This window comes from Schistocerca cancellata, chromosome 9 (assembly GCF_023864275.1).
Source record: "Schistocerca cancellata isolate TAMUIC-IGC-003103 chromosome 9, iqSchCanc2.1, whole genome shotgun sequence".
NCBI classification, from domain to species: Eukaryota; Metazoa; Arthropoda; class Insecta; order Orthoptera; family Acrididae; genus Schistocerca; species Schistocerca cancellata.
In genome coordinates, this window is record NC_064634.1 from 179,902,338 (window position 1) to 179,915,187 (window position 12,850).

Consider the following 12,850-nt stretch of genomic DNA (forward strand, 5'->3'; position numbering starts at 1 on the left):
AGAAGAGCAAAACACCTTTCATATAAGAATAGACTAATAATTATATTACCTAAATATCATATTAAGTTACTGTTGAGCCAAATTGTATTCCTGTGTAACAACTTGTTTACAACTTTGTATTTTTGACTAGAGTGGTCTAATGAAGGCCATAAAATAAATAATAATAATAAAAAAAGTAGCTCATTTAATAACTCTCATGAGAGAAAGAGCAGTAGTTTTATCTTTGGTGTGCCCCTACTGAAATGATTCATTTGGTGAACACTGAACCCCTAGGAACAGAAGCATCAGCATGTTTGAAATCTCCATCTTCAAACAAGTAAGTGTTTTGAAGAAGTAACTTTTTGTGATCTCTTTTTCAGTGCAGCTGGGAATGATGCAGCAAAATTTAGAACCTCTTGCATCCTTTTTGACTCAACATATAAACTACACTATACCTGTAATTTTTATACTTTTTCTTTCTTTCTTTCTTTCCAATAATACAAACCAATCTGTAATCAGAACTTGGAGGTTGGGTGGAGACTTAGTAACATCTATATCTATATTCTGCAAACCACTGAAGTGCATGGCAAAGGGAATGCCCATTTGTATCAGTCGTTAAGAGTTTATTCCTGTTCCATTCATATATGGGGTGTAGGAAGAATAATTGTTTAAATGCCTCTGTGTGTGCTGTTATTATTCTAGTATTGTCCTCATGATCCCTATGTGACCAGTATGTAGAGCGTAGTAGCATATTCCTACAGTCATCATTTGAATCTACTTCTTGAAACTTTGTAAGTAGGTTTTCTTAGGATAGTTTACATCTTTCTTCAGAGTCTATCACTTCAGTTCTTTCAAAATATCTGTGACATACTGCCACATGTCAGACAAACCTGGGACCATTTGTGCTGTCCTTCTTTGTAACATTCAATATCTCCTGTCAGACCTATTTGGTCTGGTTCCATACACTTTAGTAATATTCAAGGATTGGCCACACAAGTAATTAGAAGCAAACTCCTTTGTAGACAGACTGCATTCCCCCATATTCTATGAATAAACCTGAGTTTACCGACCTGCTTTACCAACGACTGAGCCTATGTCATCATCCCATTCAATATCCCTACATAGTGTTACACACAGATATTTGTATGGGTTGAGTGATTCCAACTGTGACTCACTGATGTTATAGTCACAGGAAGGGTGCAAAGAAACAAACAACTGGCAGAATATACACCGCATTTGGTGACCTACCACGCACGACCCACACTTTTGTAAAATTTGGGAAAATAATAGCAGGTCAAACCCAAGAATGGGGACCACATACTGAAGAATGAAAAGCCAAATAATGCCAGAAGCGAAGAGAAAGAATGTCCAAAATCAAAAACCAAGTCCAAGACAGCTGGCATCAAACAGACCGTCCAATTGAGAGGCAGAGGAGAATAAATAGTAGTATATGGATAGACTTGCAGCATGGAAATGGAAATAGGGCTGCAAGGGCTGGGACCCAATGCTGGCCAAGCATGTACTCACACAAGATGTGAGGTCCCCAGGAGTTGCATAGAAGAGTCGATACCATCGAAACCGAAGCGGGAACTAGTCCAGAAGGCACCAGAAGCAAGTCACATGCCATAGCAATGGACATGGTCTAACAATTTCAAACCAGCAGCTGCCACAAAGCCATGTACTTGATAACTATAGTCCAGTAGAGATGAGACCAGAGCCTCGTAAATATGTGTCAGAGAAGCACAATCTGTACCTCAACAGATTTGGGCATGGAAGGAGAGTGTTAAGCTCCACATGCAGCTAGTCTTTAGCTAACTAATATGGGGCAGCCAAGTCAGCTTGTTTTCGAAAAGGAGGCTCAAAAAATAGGACTAGGCAACAACTCCAAAGTGCTGGATACCCAAGTCGAGTGCTGGCTCATGATGGACCATTGTAGAACAACAGAAATGCATGACTGCATACTTGCAGTCGAGAGAAATGGAAATCATGGGAAGATGTCCAAGCAGCGGCCCTTCGGATGGCAGCTTGGAGCTGATGTTCAGCCAGGGTTAATGAGTGGGAGCTGTACCAGATGCGAAGTCCAAATACAGGACTGGAGTGACCAGCACCCTGACAGAGGTGACTAGCCCATTAATGGTTAGACGAGGAAGCGTTCACCTCACAGAGAGGTTCCTAGTTGTGGGATCAAATTTCTGAAACAGTCTATATGGTGACGTTTACACTCTCCAGCTGTTCATCCTGTTGCGCCCTCATTTGCGAGTAATTGATAAAAAAATTTCAGACTTTCACATAATGTTCTATAGCTTTAAAAATGGTAACAGTTTATAGACTAATTGCACAATTCATAATATGGATTGAAAGGGCGATGAGATGATCAACTGCAAAGCGCTGTTTACAAAATCCATGTTGAGTATTTATTAACAAATTCAGATACTCAAGCCACCAAACCAGCCGACCATTGATCATGCATTCCATTACCTTGCAGACACTGCTGGTGAGGGAAACTGGACAGCAGCTGGATGGAAGACTGTTACCAGGCTTGCATATGGGGATTACAGCGGTCCACGCCAGCACCTAGGAAATGCACCGTCCTTCCACAAGTGATTATACTTACAAAGGAAAAAGTGCTTGTCATCAAGAGACAGATGCTGCAACATCTAAATGTAAAACCGCCCAGTTCTGGAGTGCAGGTTTGTGATGAGGTGAAAGTATATTTGAGCAATCTGGAGATGCGCCTTTTTCCACAAATCCAACGTAAGTTACCACAAACAACAGAAGACGGAGTAAAATGCTTAAAAAGAATTAGTAAGAGATGTCTAACAAGCTTCTTTGTTATCTTTGATAATGCGACGACACTTTGTGCATAACTGTTTATAATGAATACAGTTTTCCTTCATGGGATGGCATTCAAAGACACAGAGAGCATATCTGCGCATGCAAACTATTGACAGCATTCTTCAGTCCACCAGGAGACTGGGACATTTCGTGGTAGAGAAGAGTTTCAGAGGATGGAACATTCTACACTGGTAATAATAACATTCGTAAGATATTCTACTTGATGAACGCTGCTGTGGAAAAGTTCGCCAAGGTTACTGATGAAGAGCAGAGAATCCAGTGAGCTTTAGAAAGCTGCCAGTTTGTCTTGCACACAGATGAGACATGAGTTACCAGATGGATTAAGTGTGGGAAATGGTAACTCGGGTATGTGCTGGGGCAATGGACCACTCTAGATGGTGAACAAGATGTGTATTACAGAATGAGAGATCTAGGAGCGAGAAAGTGTACGGAATCTGAAAGAAATGTGGGTCCACCAATGTCGAGAGAAGTGAGAGTAAGCTGGTTCAGAATATCTGCCAGGAGATAGCCTCTCGGTCAAGTTCTTAGAGAGACCCACATGGTACGGGGGGCACTTAAGACAGTAAGCAGCAAAAAAGTTTGAGGGAGTTGACTGGTAAGCTATTGGATGTCTGCCCTGGCGAGATCAGATGATGGGGTAAACTAGATATTACAAAGAGAAAAGGTACAAATGGGGAGAAAAAAAAGGTCAGCAATAGCTTGTAGCTGGGTGTTCAAAGAAATGGTTTGGTGATGGGTATCATCTCAAATCGGCACCATGACACACCCCCCTTCGAGCCGGAATGCCTTCCTTGGAGGGAAGGTAAAATATACTGGAGTGAAGTGTAAGAGGTTAAAGTGGTCTTGAGGGCGTAATTTCGTTTCTTGGAAGCATAAAACAACTAGGTAGAGCAATCGCAATAGCAGCTGCAAGTCTGTCTTGTGTAATCTGATGCCGCAAATGTTCCATTGCAGAACTTTCATCTGAGGTACCAGTAACCTCCCTGGGGCTGTCAGTGACTCCAGGGTGGAGAATCAGTCAGTGATTTGCACCAGTGGAATAGAGGTTGGCCGGTGTGTGTGTGTGTGTGTGTGTGTGTGTGTGTGTGTGTGTGTGTGTAGTTCACGGTTGCTCAACGCAGTTGTTATCTGTTCCCTTACACATTTTAAAAGAAATAAATGTGGGTAAGATGTCACACAGTGAGGAGGAGACCTATAAAATGACACTCATTCTCTCACTCCCACCACACTCATGTTGGCCCACACAATCACTCTATCTAATGGGCCTTAATACAAAAGAGAAGAGTGAAAGGTGTTGTACATGAGATTAAAACTGAAGTAAAACCACAGAAGAGCTAAAAGAATGGCACAGGGAAATGCGACTGGCTGATCACTTATAAAAAATGGAGTCACCATGTTAACATATTATGAACATCTCCCTAAAATTTTTGGAAACATGTTGAACACATCACAAAATCTTAAAACTCTAATCACATTCATTTCGAAAGAGATGGTAGATCTGCTGACAAATCTGCCATTGCCCTCTTGTCTGAAAATAAAACACAAACTAGTAAAAAGTGGTGCGCAGTTATCTATCTGCCACTAACATCACTGATTGGAGGATCTCTAACAGGAGCAAGAAGCCACATGTCATAGGATTGATCGATTGATTAATTGAAGGTATATGGAACCATACAGTGAGGTCAATCAGTCCCACAATCTGAAGTTACTAACAGAAGAAAGAGGGTTCACTAAAAGTGGACAGATCCAGTCAGTGAAGTTAAAACACACAGTAGAAGGCATAAAACATGAGACCAAATCTAAAAACTGGAAAAAAAAGGAGGCGGTCTTTCCATGGGGTGCTGGACCGAGAAGACATAAAGAGAGGTACCAATCACAACCACCATGCCCCTGCCAGTAAAGTAAAAACTTACATCTGGAAATAAAAACCACTTTCACAGAAGAAACTGAGGACCAGTTCACCCATCCGTGAATCACATGCTAATACAAAATTTAAGGAATCAGGAAGACTATACTTAGCACAAAGGGCCAAAAGGAGGAGACATTCCACCAATATGTGGGACACCGTCAGTCTCGTTCCACAACCACATTGTGGGGGGTGGCTCATTATGAAGGAGAAAACAATGGGTGAGACTGGTATGACCAATGTGTGGACAGCATAGAACAGTGGGCTCCTTCCAAGAGGAGCGGAAGGAAGAGCACAAAATTACAGTAGACTCCTTTATTGTACGGAGTTTATTACTACGAGCAGAAGCGCACAAGATGTCATTCCACTTTTGGGTAAAGAGAGATTTGACGTAGATCTGCATCCTGCAGATGAATCATGCAAGAAATGGGAGTAAGTATCTGCCTCTCTAGCCAAACGTCACCCAATCCATTCCCTCGGATGCCCAGATGACTTGGGACCCAGAGAAAGACACTTGAGCAGGCAGCACAGCCAAGAGCAGAGAGAAGGCCATGGATTGTGGAGACCAAAGGGTGATGAGAGTAGTATCGGTCGATAGCCTACAGGCTACTCACAGAGTCTGAAAAAATTATAACACTGTGGAGGGAAGCCTCAGAAACAAAATGGAGGGCTCTGTGAATGGCTAGAAGCTCTGCTGTGAACACACTGCATGATACCGGCAATAAATGGTGTTCTAAGCCATTGGAAGACATGGAAGCGTATCCCACCTTATCGATAGTCTTTAGAACCATCAGTGTAAAAGATGGTGGCACCCTGGAACTCTGCATGGTTGGCACAGACAAGACGCCAGAAAACCATAGGGGCGACAGAGATCTTAGGACCCAGGAACAGACTGGTTCTAATCTGAGGTCGAAGCACCATCCAAGAGGGTGTATGGGAGGAAACACACACAGTGTATTCCAGAGTGTGGAGATGGAGATCCCGACAGAAAGAAGTGAGACACATGCCAACCGGCAATCCCACCTACCAGCGAGTGCCAGGAAGGAGACAGCCCTCATTTGCAAAAAGGACAGAGTACATTGGATAGTCAAGGAATTGGTGAATGGGGATTGCGTAAGAAACCAGGAGTTGGCTCCGTCATATTAGTAGAGGGGGAATCCCCGCTACTGTGACGAGACTGTCAACGAGACTAGTGCAAAAGGCACTAATAGCCAGATGCACCCCATAATGGTAAACAGGGCCAAGTAGTTGCAAAGTGGACGCAGCTGCTGAGCCACAAACCTGACTACCATAATCTAGTTTGGACAAGACCAGAGCATGGTACAGATGGAGAAGAGTGGTACACTCTGCAACCCAAGATGTATGGGCCAGGAGGTGGAGAGCATTAAGCTTCTGCAAGCATGTTGTCTTCAGGTGGTGAATATGGGGCAGCCATGTGTTTTCTTTTTTATAAAAAATAAGGCCCAAGATACAAGGCTCTGGTACAACACTGCAGAGGTTGTTGCCTAAACAGAGTTCTGGATCGACGTGTACTGTGGGTCAATGACGAAAATGCATAACCCACATTTTGGAAGGAGAAAACTAGAAGCCCTGGGAGGTGGCCCACGCAAAGGTCATTCGGATGGCGCCTTGGAGCCAGCACTCAGCACATGCTACTGAGTGGGAGCTGCGTCAGATTCAAAAAATTGTTGATGTACAACACTCGGGTACCCACCACCAAGAGAGGTAACAAGCCCATTGATGGCTTTGAGGAAGAATGTGCACACTTAGCACAGAACACTTGGGATACTGTTCTCCTGAATCTGAGGGATGATGAGTGAAGTGCCAACTCAAAAGTTGTGAGAAAAAAACTCGCGGATAAAAATCTGAAGGGGACCTAGGAAGCGCCAGTCATGGATGATAACTAAAACATGATGGCACCAAGCCACGTCATATGCCTTATTTAGGTCAAAGAAGACTGCGACAAGTTGCCGGCGGTTAGTAAAACCCTTTCGGATGGCTGTTTCCAATCTGAGTAAATGGTCAGTTGGAGATTGTCCTGCCTGGAAGCCACACTGACACAGGGACAATAGGCCCCGAGATTCTGGTACACAACATAATCTGAAGCTAACCATCCTCTCGAGCAGTTTACAAAGTAAATTTATCAGGCTAACTGGGCGGTAGCTGTCAAGAGACATTGGGTTCTTCCCGGGCTTAAGGACAGGGATAACTATACTGTCTGGGCATTGCAACTGAAAAGCAGCATTGAGCCAAAGGCAGGTGAAGTCCCTGAGGAGATGCTACCTCTGGGGAACATTCAAGTGTTGGATCATCTGGTTGTGGATGGAATCCAGGCCTGGGGCTGTGTCTTGTGAAGAAGTAAGAGCCTGCAAGAATTCCCATTCAGTGAAGGGTTCATTCTAGGGCTCAGCATGGTACAGGATTAAACAGGGGGGTCTGTTCAATTGCATTTCTGCCGGAGGAAGATATCAGGATAGGAAGAGGATGCCAAAGCTGTTGCAAAGTGTGTTGCGAGGTGTTCTGCAAGGCCCAATGGATCAGTGCACAGAACACCTTTAAGATTAAACGCTGGACACTTGACTGTCGCTGGCAGCCTAGAAGGCTATGGATTGGTTGATTAATTGAGGGGCATGGGACCAAATGGTGAGGTGATTCCGAAGTGAGTTATAGAAGAAAAAAGGTCTGCTAAAAGTGGACAGATCCAGTCAGGGGAGTCAAATTAGAAACTAATGAACATTAAACACACACAATAAAAGCATAAAAGGTGAGAACAAATCTAAAAAATGGAAAAGGGGGGGGGGGGGAGGGGCGGTCATGGGATCACAGACCAAGAAGACTCTAAAAGAAGTCCCAACCACAACCAACCTGCCCCTGCTCCAAGACTAAAGGAGAACCTTACATCTGGAAATAAAAACCACTTTCACAGAGGAAACGAATTATGATATGTGTGTATCTGTAAAGTTAGGAAGTAATTTTAGGTTCGTAGGGTGTCTAATGCAGCAAGTTATTAGGAGATGACATTCGTTGCAGTAAGACACACAGTCATCTAGTACGGTGGCAGCAGTATGGCGATGTTTTTTGTCTGCTTTGCTCACAGCACAGCTGATGCTGCCTGCCGTGAGAATTGCATAGTGTAACATTCAGTCAATACAAAGATTTGTACCCTCTACAAATCTAAATAATCCATATTAGTTATGATCCGATTTTGTTCAAATCTGATACACAAGCTTTTGTTATCAACTGAATGATGCTGTCATAATTTCAGATTTTTATTTACTATAGTTCTGGAGATAAAGAGAATTATCTAAAACTCCTAAAACCTACGCTTGTTTTTTAAAACCAAGTTAGGAACAATAACAGATTGACTTTCATTGTCATTTGAAGCCATTCCAAAGTTATCAGTGCATAAAAATCTATTAATTAGAATTTTCTTTTTAAAACTTTAGTTTACAAAAATCGGTCAAAAACATTATTTGATTATTTTTGCCATGTGAGTGCATGAGAATGATCGAGTGTGTGTATGTGGGACATACATCAAAATTTAATATTTCATTTTACGTAAAACCTTGTACAAATGAACCTTGGGAAAAATTACGTTGGAACCATGATTCAGGTGACGTATGTCAGTGTGTGCTTGCTTTTGTACAAAAGTAGCCAGAATGGAAGTTAGAGACGGAATATGTTTGTTTATCAATTTGAAGAATATTTCGCACTTCGTTTATTTTGATTAAACAAAATACAAGAATTTGAAGTTTTGCTGACAATAATTACCATCAAATTAGTGATTGGATAAGGCAAGATTTGCCGTGAAAATGATCTGGAAGGAATGATCTGACTGGCCATCTATATCAACAGACAATCAGAATTAAGCTGTTCCCAAGTGTAGAGGGGAGTTGGTAGATATGAGAGTACCTCAAGAGGAGTCGCTTGCTTGCTGGTCTACAAATAACACAATGTTAGATTGCTCCTTAAAAATACTCTGTAAGATGAGGAAATAGTGAGCTAATTTCGGTTTGAACATATTATGACTGAAGCGCCTGGAGTTATGAACATTTTAATGAATGTTTGGTGTTTCTAAATTAAATAGTTTGAGAGATACGAGCATGTGAAATTTCTGGTAATAGTAACAGCTCTGTGTGGCGTGTTTCGTGCTGTGTACGAAATATTTTGGCGAGCACCTCTTATGAACAAGACAACTGAAACGACTGAATGTTTAAATCGCGAATAGTTGTGAGTCTGAGAGTGGTAAAATGTGAAAATTAGTCGGATTGCACTTCTAAAATTCTGGCTGTTTTTCGAGTATCTGTTATACAGACAGTGAACTTTGAATGATAACCTTTTCCCATATTAAATACGGACTTGACAGTCATTTCATGTGTTTCAATATGAATAAAAAGCAGAGTTAATCTAATTGTAAATGCTTTTCTTCAAGTAACTTGAAGATCCTGTACACCCAATTTTTTTATCATGAACTTTCAGGAGCTGACTTTCAACTAGAGTTATGCATCCTCTGTTTGGTAAGTACTGGGTGGTGGTTTCATCAACACTGCTTTACACTGCCTAGCACATATCTGCTACCACAGAGTGAAGGGATATCGGCAGGAATCCTATCGAGGTAGGTGGACTGAACAATAGCATCAACAAAAACACAGTTGACAGACCCCCCCTCCCCCGCAACTGCAATGACATCCTGATTAGAGGGGTAGGTTTGAATCTCAGCCTCAGTCAGACCATCCTGATCCTGCAGCCTAGTGTAAATAACACCCCAGGAAGAGTTCAGCCTTCAGTGGACATTGGCACAAACAGGAGAGCCCTGGAGGAGCGAAGCTGCAAGCAGTTGTTGTGCTTGGGAATCAAAAGTAATCTCCAAAAGCAAAGTGACATTTCATAAAAAAGGGCGGAATTTCACAGGGCTAGCAGCAGCATTAACACCTTTCTGAATAATTAACATATTTACCATAGTGAAGGATTGACTGTCTTCGCTACATGGAACAACAAGGAACTGCGGTGCAGCTGGGAGGGCTTTGAATCATTAGCCTCATTTCATTTACTTTTGGTAGACATTGATGGTGAAAAGAATGATTGGCTCATTGTGAGAAAATCACCCATGATTGCCAGCGTCTCCCATGACGCACTCCTTTCAACTGCGGATTGCCTCATCAAAAGGGAGCACACCCACCTTCGGTGACTGTTCACACCCGAGATCACACCTCCCCAACACCTGACAGAGGGACCAATCGGCAATTTAGGAAGGTAGCAGCTCAGGTAATCACCCCTCCCTGGGTGTGGCCTTTACCAGGGGATACATGCGAACGCTACCTATCAATCCGGGGCTGGGGATTATGCATTATCCAGTCACCTGTAATGTCTTAGGCGTATGAGCTGGCCTTCAGGAGTGCACAGGAAAACAGAAGGAAAAAGAGGAACCTCAAACACTGGGGTAGCGGAAGGATAGGAGAAGGGGGATGACAAAAAGGGAAAAGGAACAACAAAAAGGAAGAAGGAACGACAAAAAGAGAGAAGGAGCAAAAGACAGTGGTGAGACTGTTCTGATATCGGCGACTGAATATGCAGAACACGTTTCCAACAACAGGGGAGGGGAGAAGGAATAGTGAGAGGACAAACATGCAGCACGAGCGGAAAAGGATGCTGCAAGGGTTGGGGCCCCATGGTAGCCAAGCATGAACCCGCCAAAGAGAGGCAAGCAACCTGGGGGAGTGAGGCGGCAATTTCTGATTGATACCCTGTTTTTCTCTACAGTGATCAGCAGATAGCAGGGTCAATCCATATGAAGTGGTCCGATGATGGTTCTTGACCATTTTTAAATATTTTAATTTTTTTATATGTGATTTGAGAAGTTCAAAACAGTTTTTTTTAAATAATTTATCTTGCACCTTTACTAAATGGTGGCCATTTTCATTTGTAAGTATGTGACGATATTCATTTTTTGTTAAGTTTGGGGTTGGTTATCTCAGGGGGGACTACATATAGAAATGTACTGTACAAGTTTCAACACCGATATCTGACTGAACCAAGATATGAGTTTGTAAAAATGAGGAGATAATTCACATTACTCGACAACTGATCTTATGGCTGTTGCCTATTTAATTGGTTTATTGTTTCATTGAATAAAATTGAATTGTGATATATTTAGTTACTCATCACCAAATATTGATTCAGTTTATTTATTCTTAATAATGCAATGTTAAACAATATGAGCTTTTGCTTTTGTTCTATGGTTATAAAAACGGCCATTTACATTTAGGCTTATTGTCAATAAAGAAGTACATTATTGCTAGGTGTGGCATTGTAGAAGTACATTATTGCTGGGTGTGGCATTGTAGAAGTACATTATTGCTGGGTGTGGCATTGTAGAAGTACATTATTGCTGGGTGTGGCTTTGTAGAAGTACATTATTGCTGGGTGTGGCATTGTTGTAGTCAGTCTGTTCTGAAACCTCTGTTAGAGTGGATGTACATACTTCATCGAGGGTGTAGAATGTGTTATGTGCTGTGTTCTATTTGTAATTAATTTTGAGAGATTAACTGGAATGCAAAAACATGGATGAACAGTGCTCTGTTGGACAGATAGCAAGCGAAGTGTGTCACAAAACAGCAACTTTCCTCCACACCCACATCACATATGCCATGTTTTTGCAGGGAAATCCACTGAGAGAGAGAGAGAGAGAGAGAGAGAGAGAGAGAGAGAGAGAGAGAGAGAGGGGGGGGGGGGGGAAGGCAATCGGATGCATCTATGAAGTCAAAAGTAATTAATCCTGTAGAGAATATTAAAAAAAAAAAAAAAAAAAAAAAAAACTAAAAATACCAATTATTACATCGCTCTTTATAATAAGTTAAGTAATGCATGCAAAAGAAAACCAAAACAAACTACGACACACTATCCAACATAACACATGCCTAAAACAGAAGACTGACATCAAAGTTGCTACACCCTAGAGAACTCGGGATAGTTAGTTACACGGAGATAAAAGTGTTTAATATGGTAACAGTACGTACACACAATGTGTCACTGAGTATGCTTTCAAACACCACACAGAAATAAAGTAGAGAAAAAGCATTTTACACAGAAGATAAGTTCAAAATGTGACCCAAAAGCGATCGTAAGTAGGAGCCTACTAATTCTCTTCCACTGTGATAAAAAACTTTATATGAATATACCGAATATACCATCTGCGGTATTGTGGACAAATATATTTTTAACATCATGTATGTCACTTATGTAGCTTCGTATGTACACAAAAAGCCGACATTGATTCCATTATTAATGATTAAAGGTGAATAATTCATAAATCTAAAAGTGTAAATCAATGAACAATGATCCAGAATTAATAGAAAGCGCACTGACAACACGTCGGTCTGTTCAAAGTATTTGATCTAATACTTTTTAACAATTTCTGTGGTGGGAAACAATAAAAATGTGCATGAAAGAAGTACAAATATGACGACGAAACAAAATCGTACCCACAAAACATAGGCACGTAAACGCCGTACATTTATGTGAACGCTTGAATTATAAATCAACGTAGTTTACCGCTTACCTTTTGTAATATACCCCGTAGCTCTGGTGCTGGAGGATGATTCATGAACAACAATTCAAGGTTCGTTAATAAGAGTTCTGAATATATACTAGGTTTCGCCATCTGTTCGAAATTACACAAATCTGCTATTAAATACCACACAACACTTCATACAACTTACTGTAGAGTATAATAATTAAAATTTAATTCTCCGTAACTTCGTTAGACGTCAACTTCGCACAATTCTCAGCACACATACATATTATATTCAACCGTCTTTCATTTCTTAGCTCAATTCCCGCCACGAATCAAGTGCTAAGTTCGCATTCTGGTTCGATCGTCACAAATATCGATAGTCGACTCCTGTAGACAGAGCAATATTTATTCTATCCTTCACGAGAAAACCCATAGGATAAAAGTATCCGAAAGCGAAGCAATCTCGCATGAGTCAGGAGTACTCATCATCTGTAATTTATCAGCTTCTGAGAGTGTGCTACAGCGTTGTCTAGAATTAAATTCCCAACAATGACTATCTACTTCAAATTTGATCTTTGTATTACGGATGCCGAAGC

The 12,850-nt window shown here is 41.5% G+C and overlaps 1 protein-coding gene across 2 annotated transcripts in view; it reads right to left on the minus strand.

The window, feature by feature from the left end:
- LOC126100845 (uncharacterized) overlaps positions 1–12,578 on the minus strand; it is a 155,141-nt gene extending 142,563 nt beyond the window's left edge. Inside the window, exons 1-2 of one of the 2 annotated variants that reach the window (XM_049911500.1) lie at positions 12,460–12,567; positions 12,300–12,328 (exon numbers count right to left, since the gene is read on the minus strand). Coding sequence is in view for 1 of the 2 variants with exons in the window: in XM_049911499.1 (XP_049767456.1) it covers positions 12,300–12,401 (102 nt within the window). In the remaining variant the exon portion in view is untranslated. Of the gene's footprint in view, positions 1–12,299 lie in introns of both variants that reach the window. The other variant, XM_049911499.1, reaches the window with a different exon arrangement.
- Between the last annotated feature and the right edge of the window lie 272 nt (positions 12,579–12,850).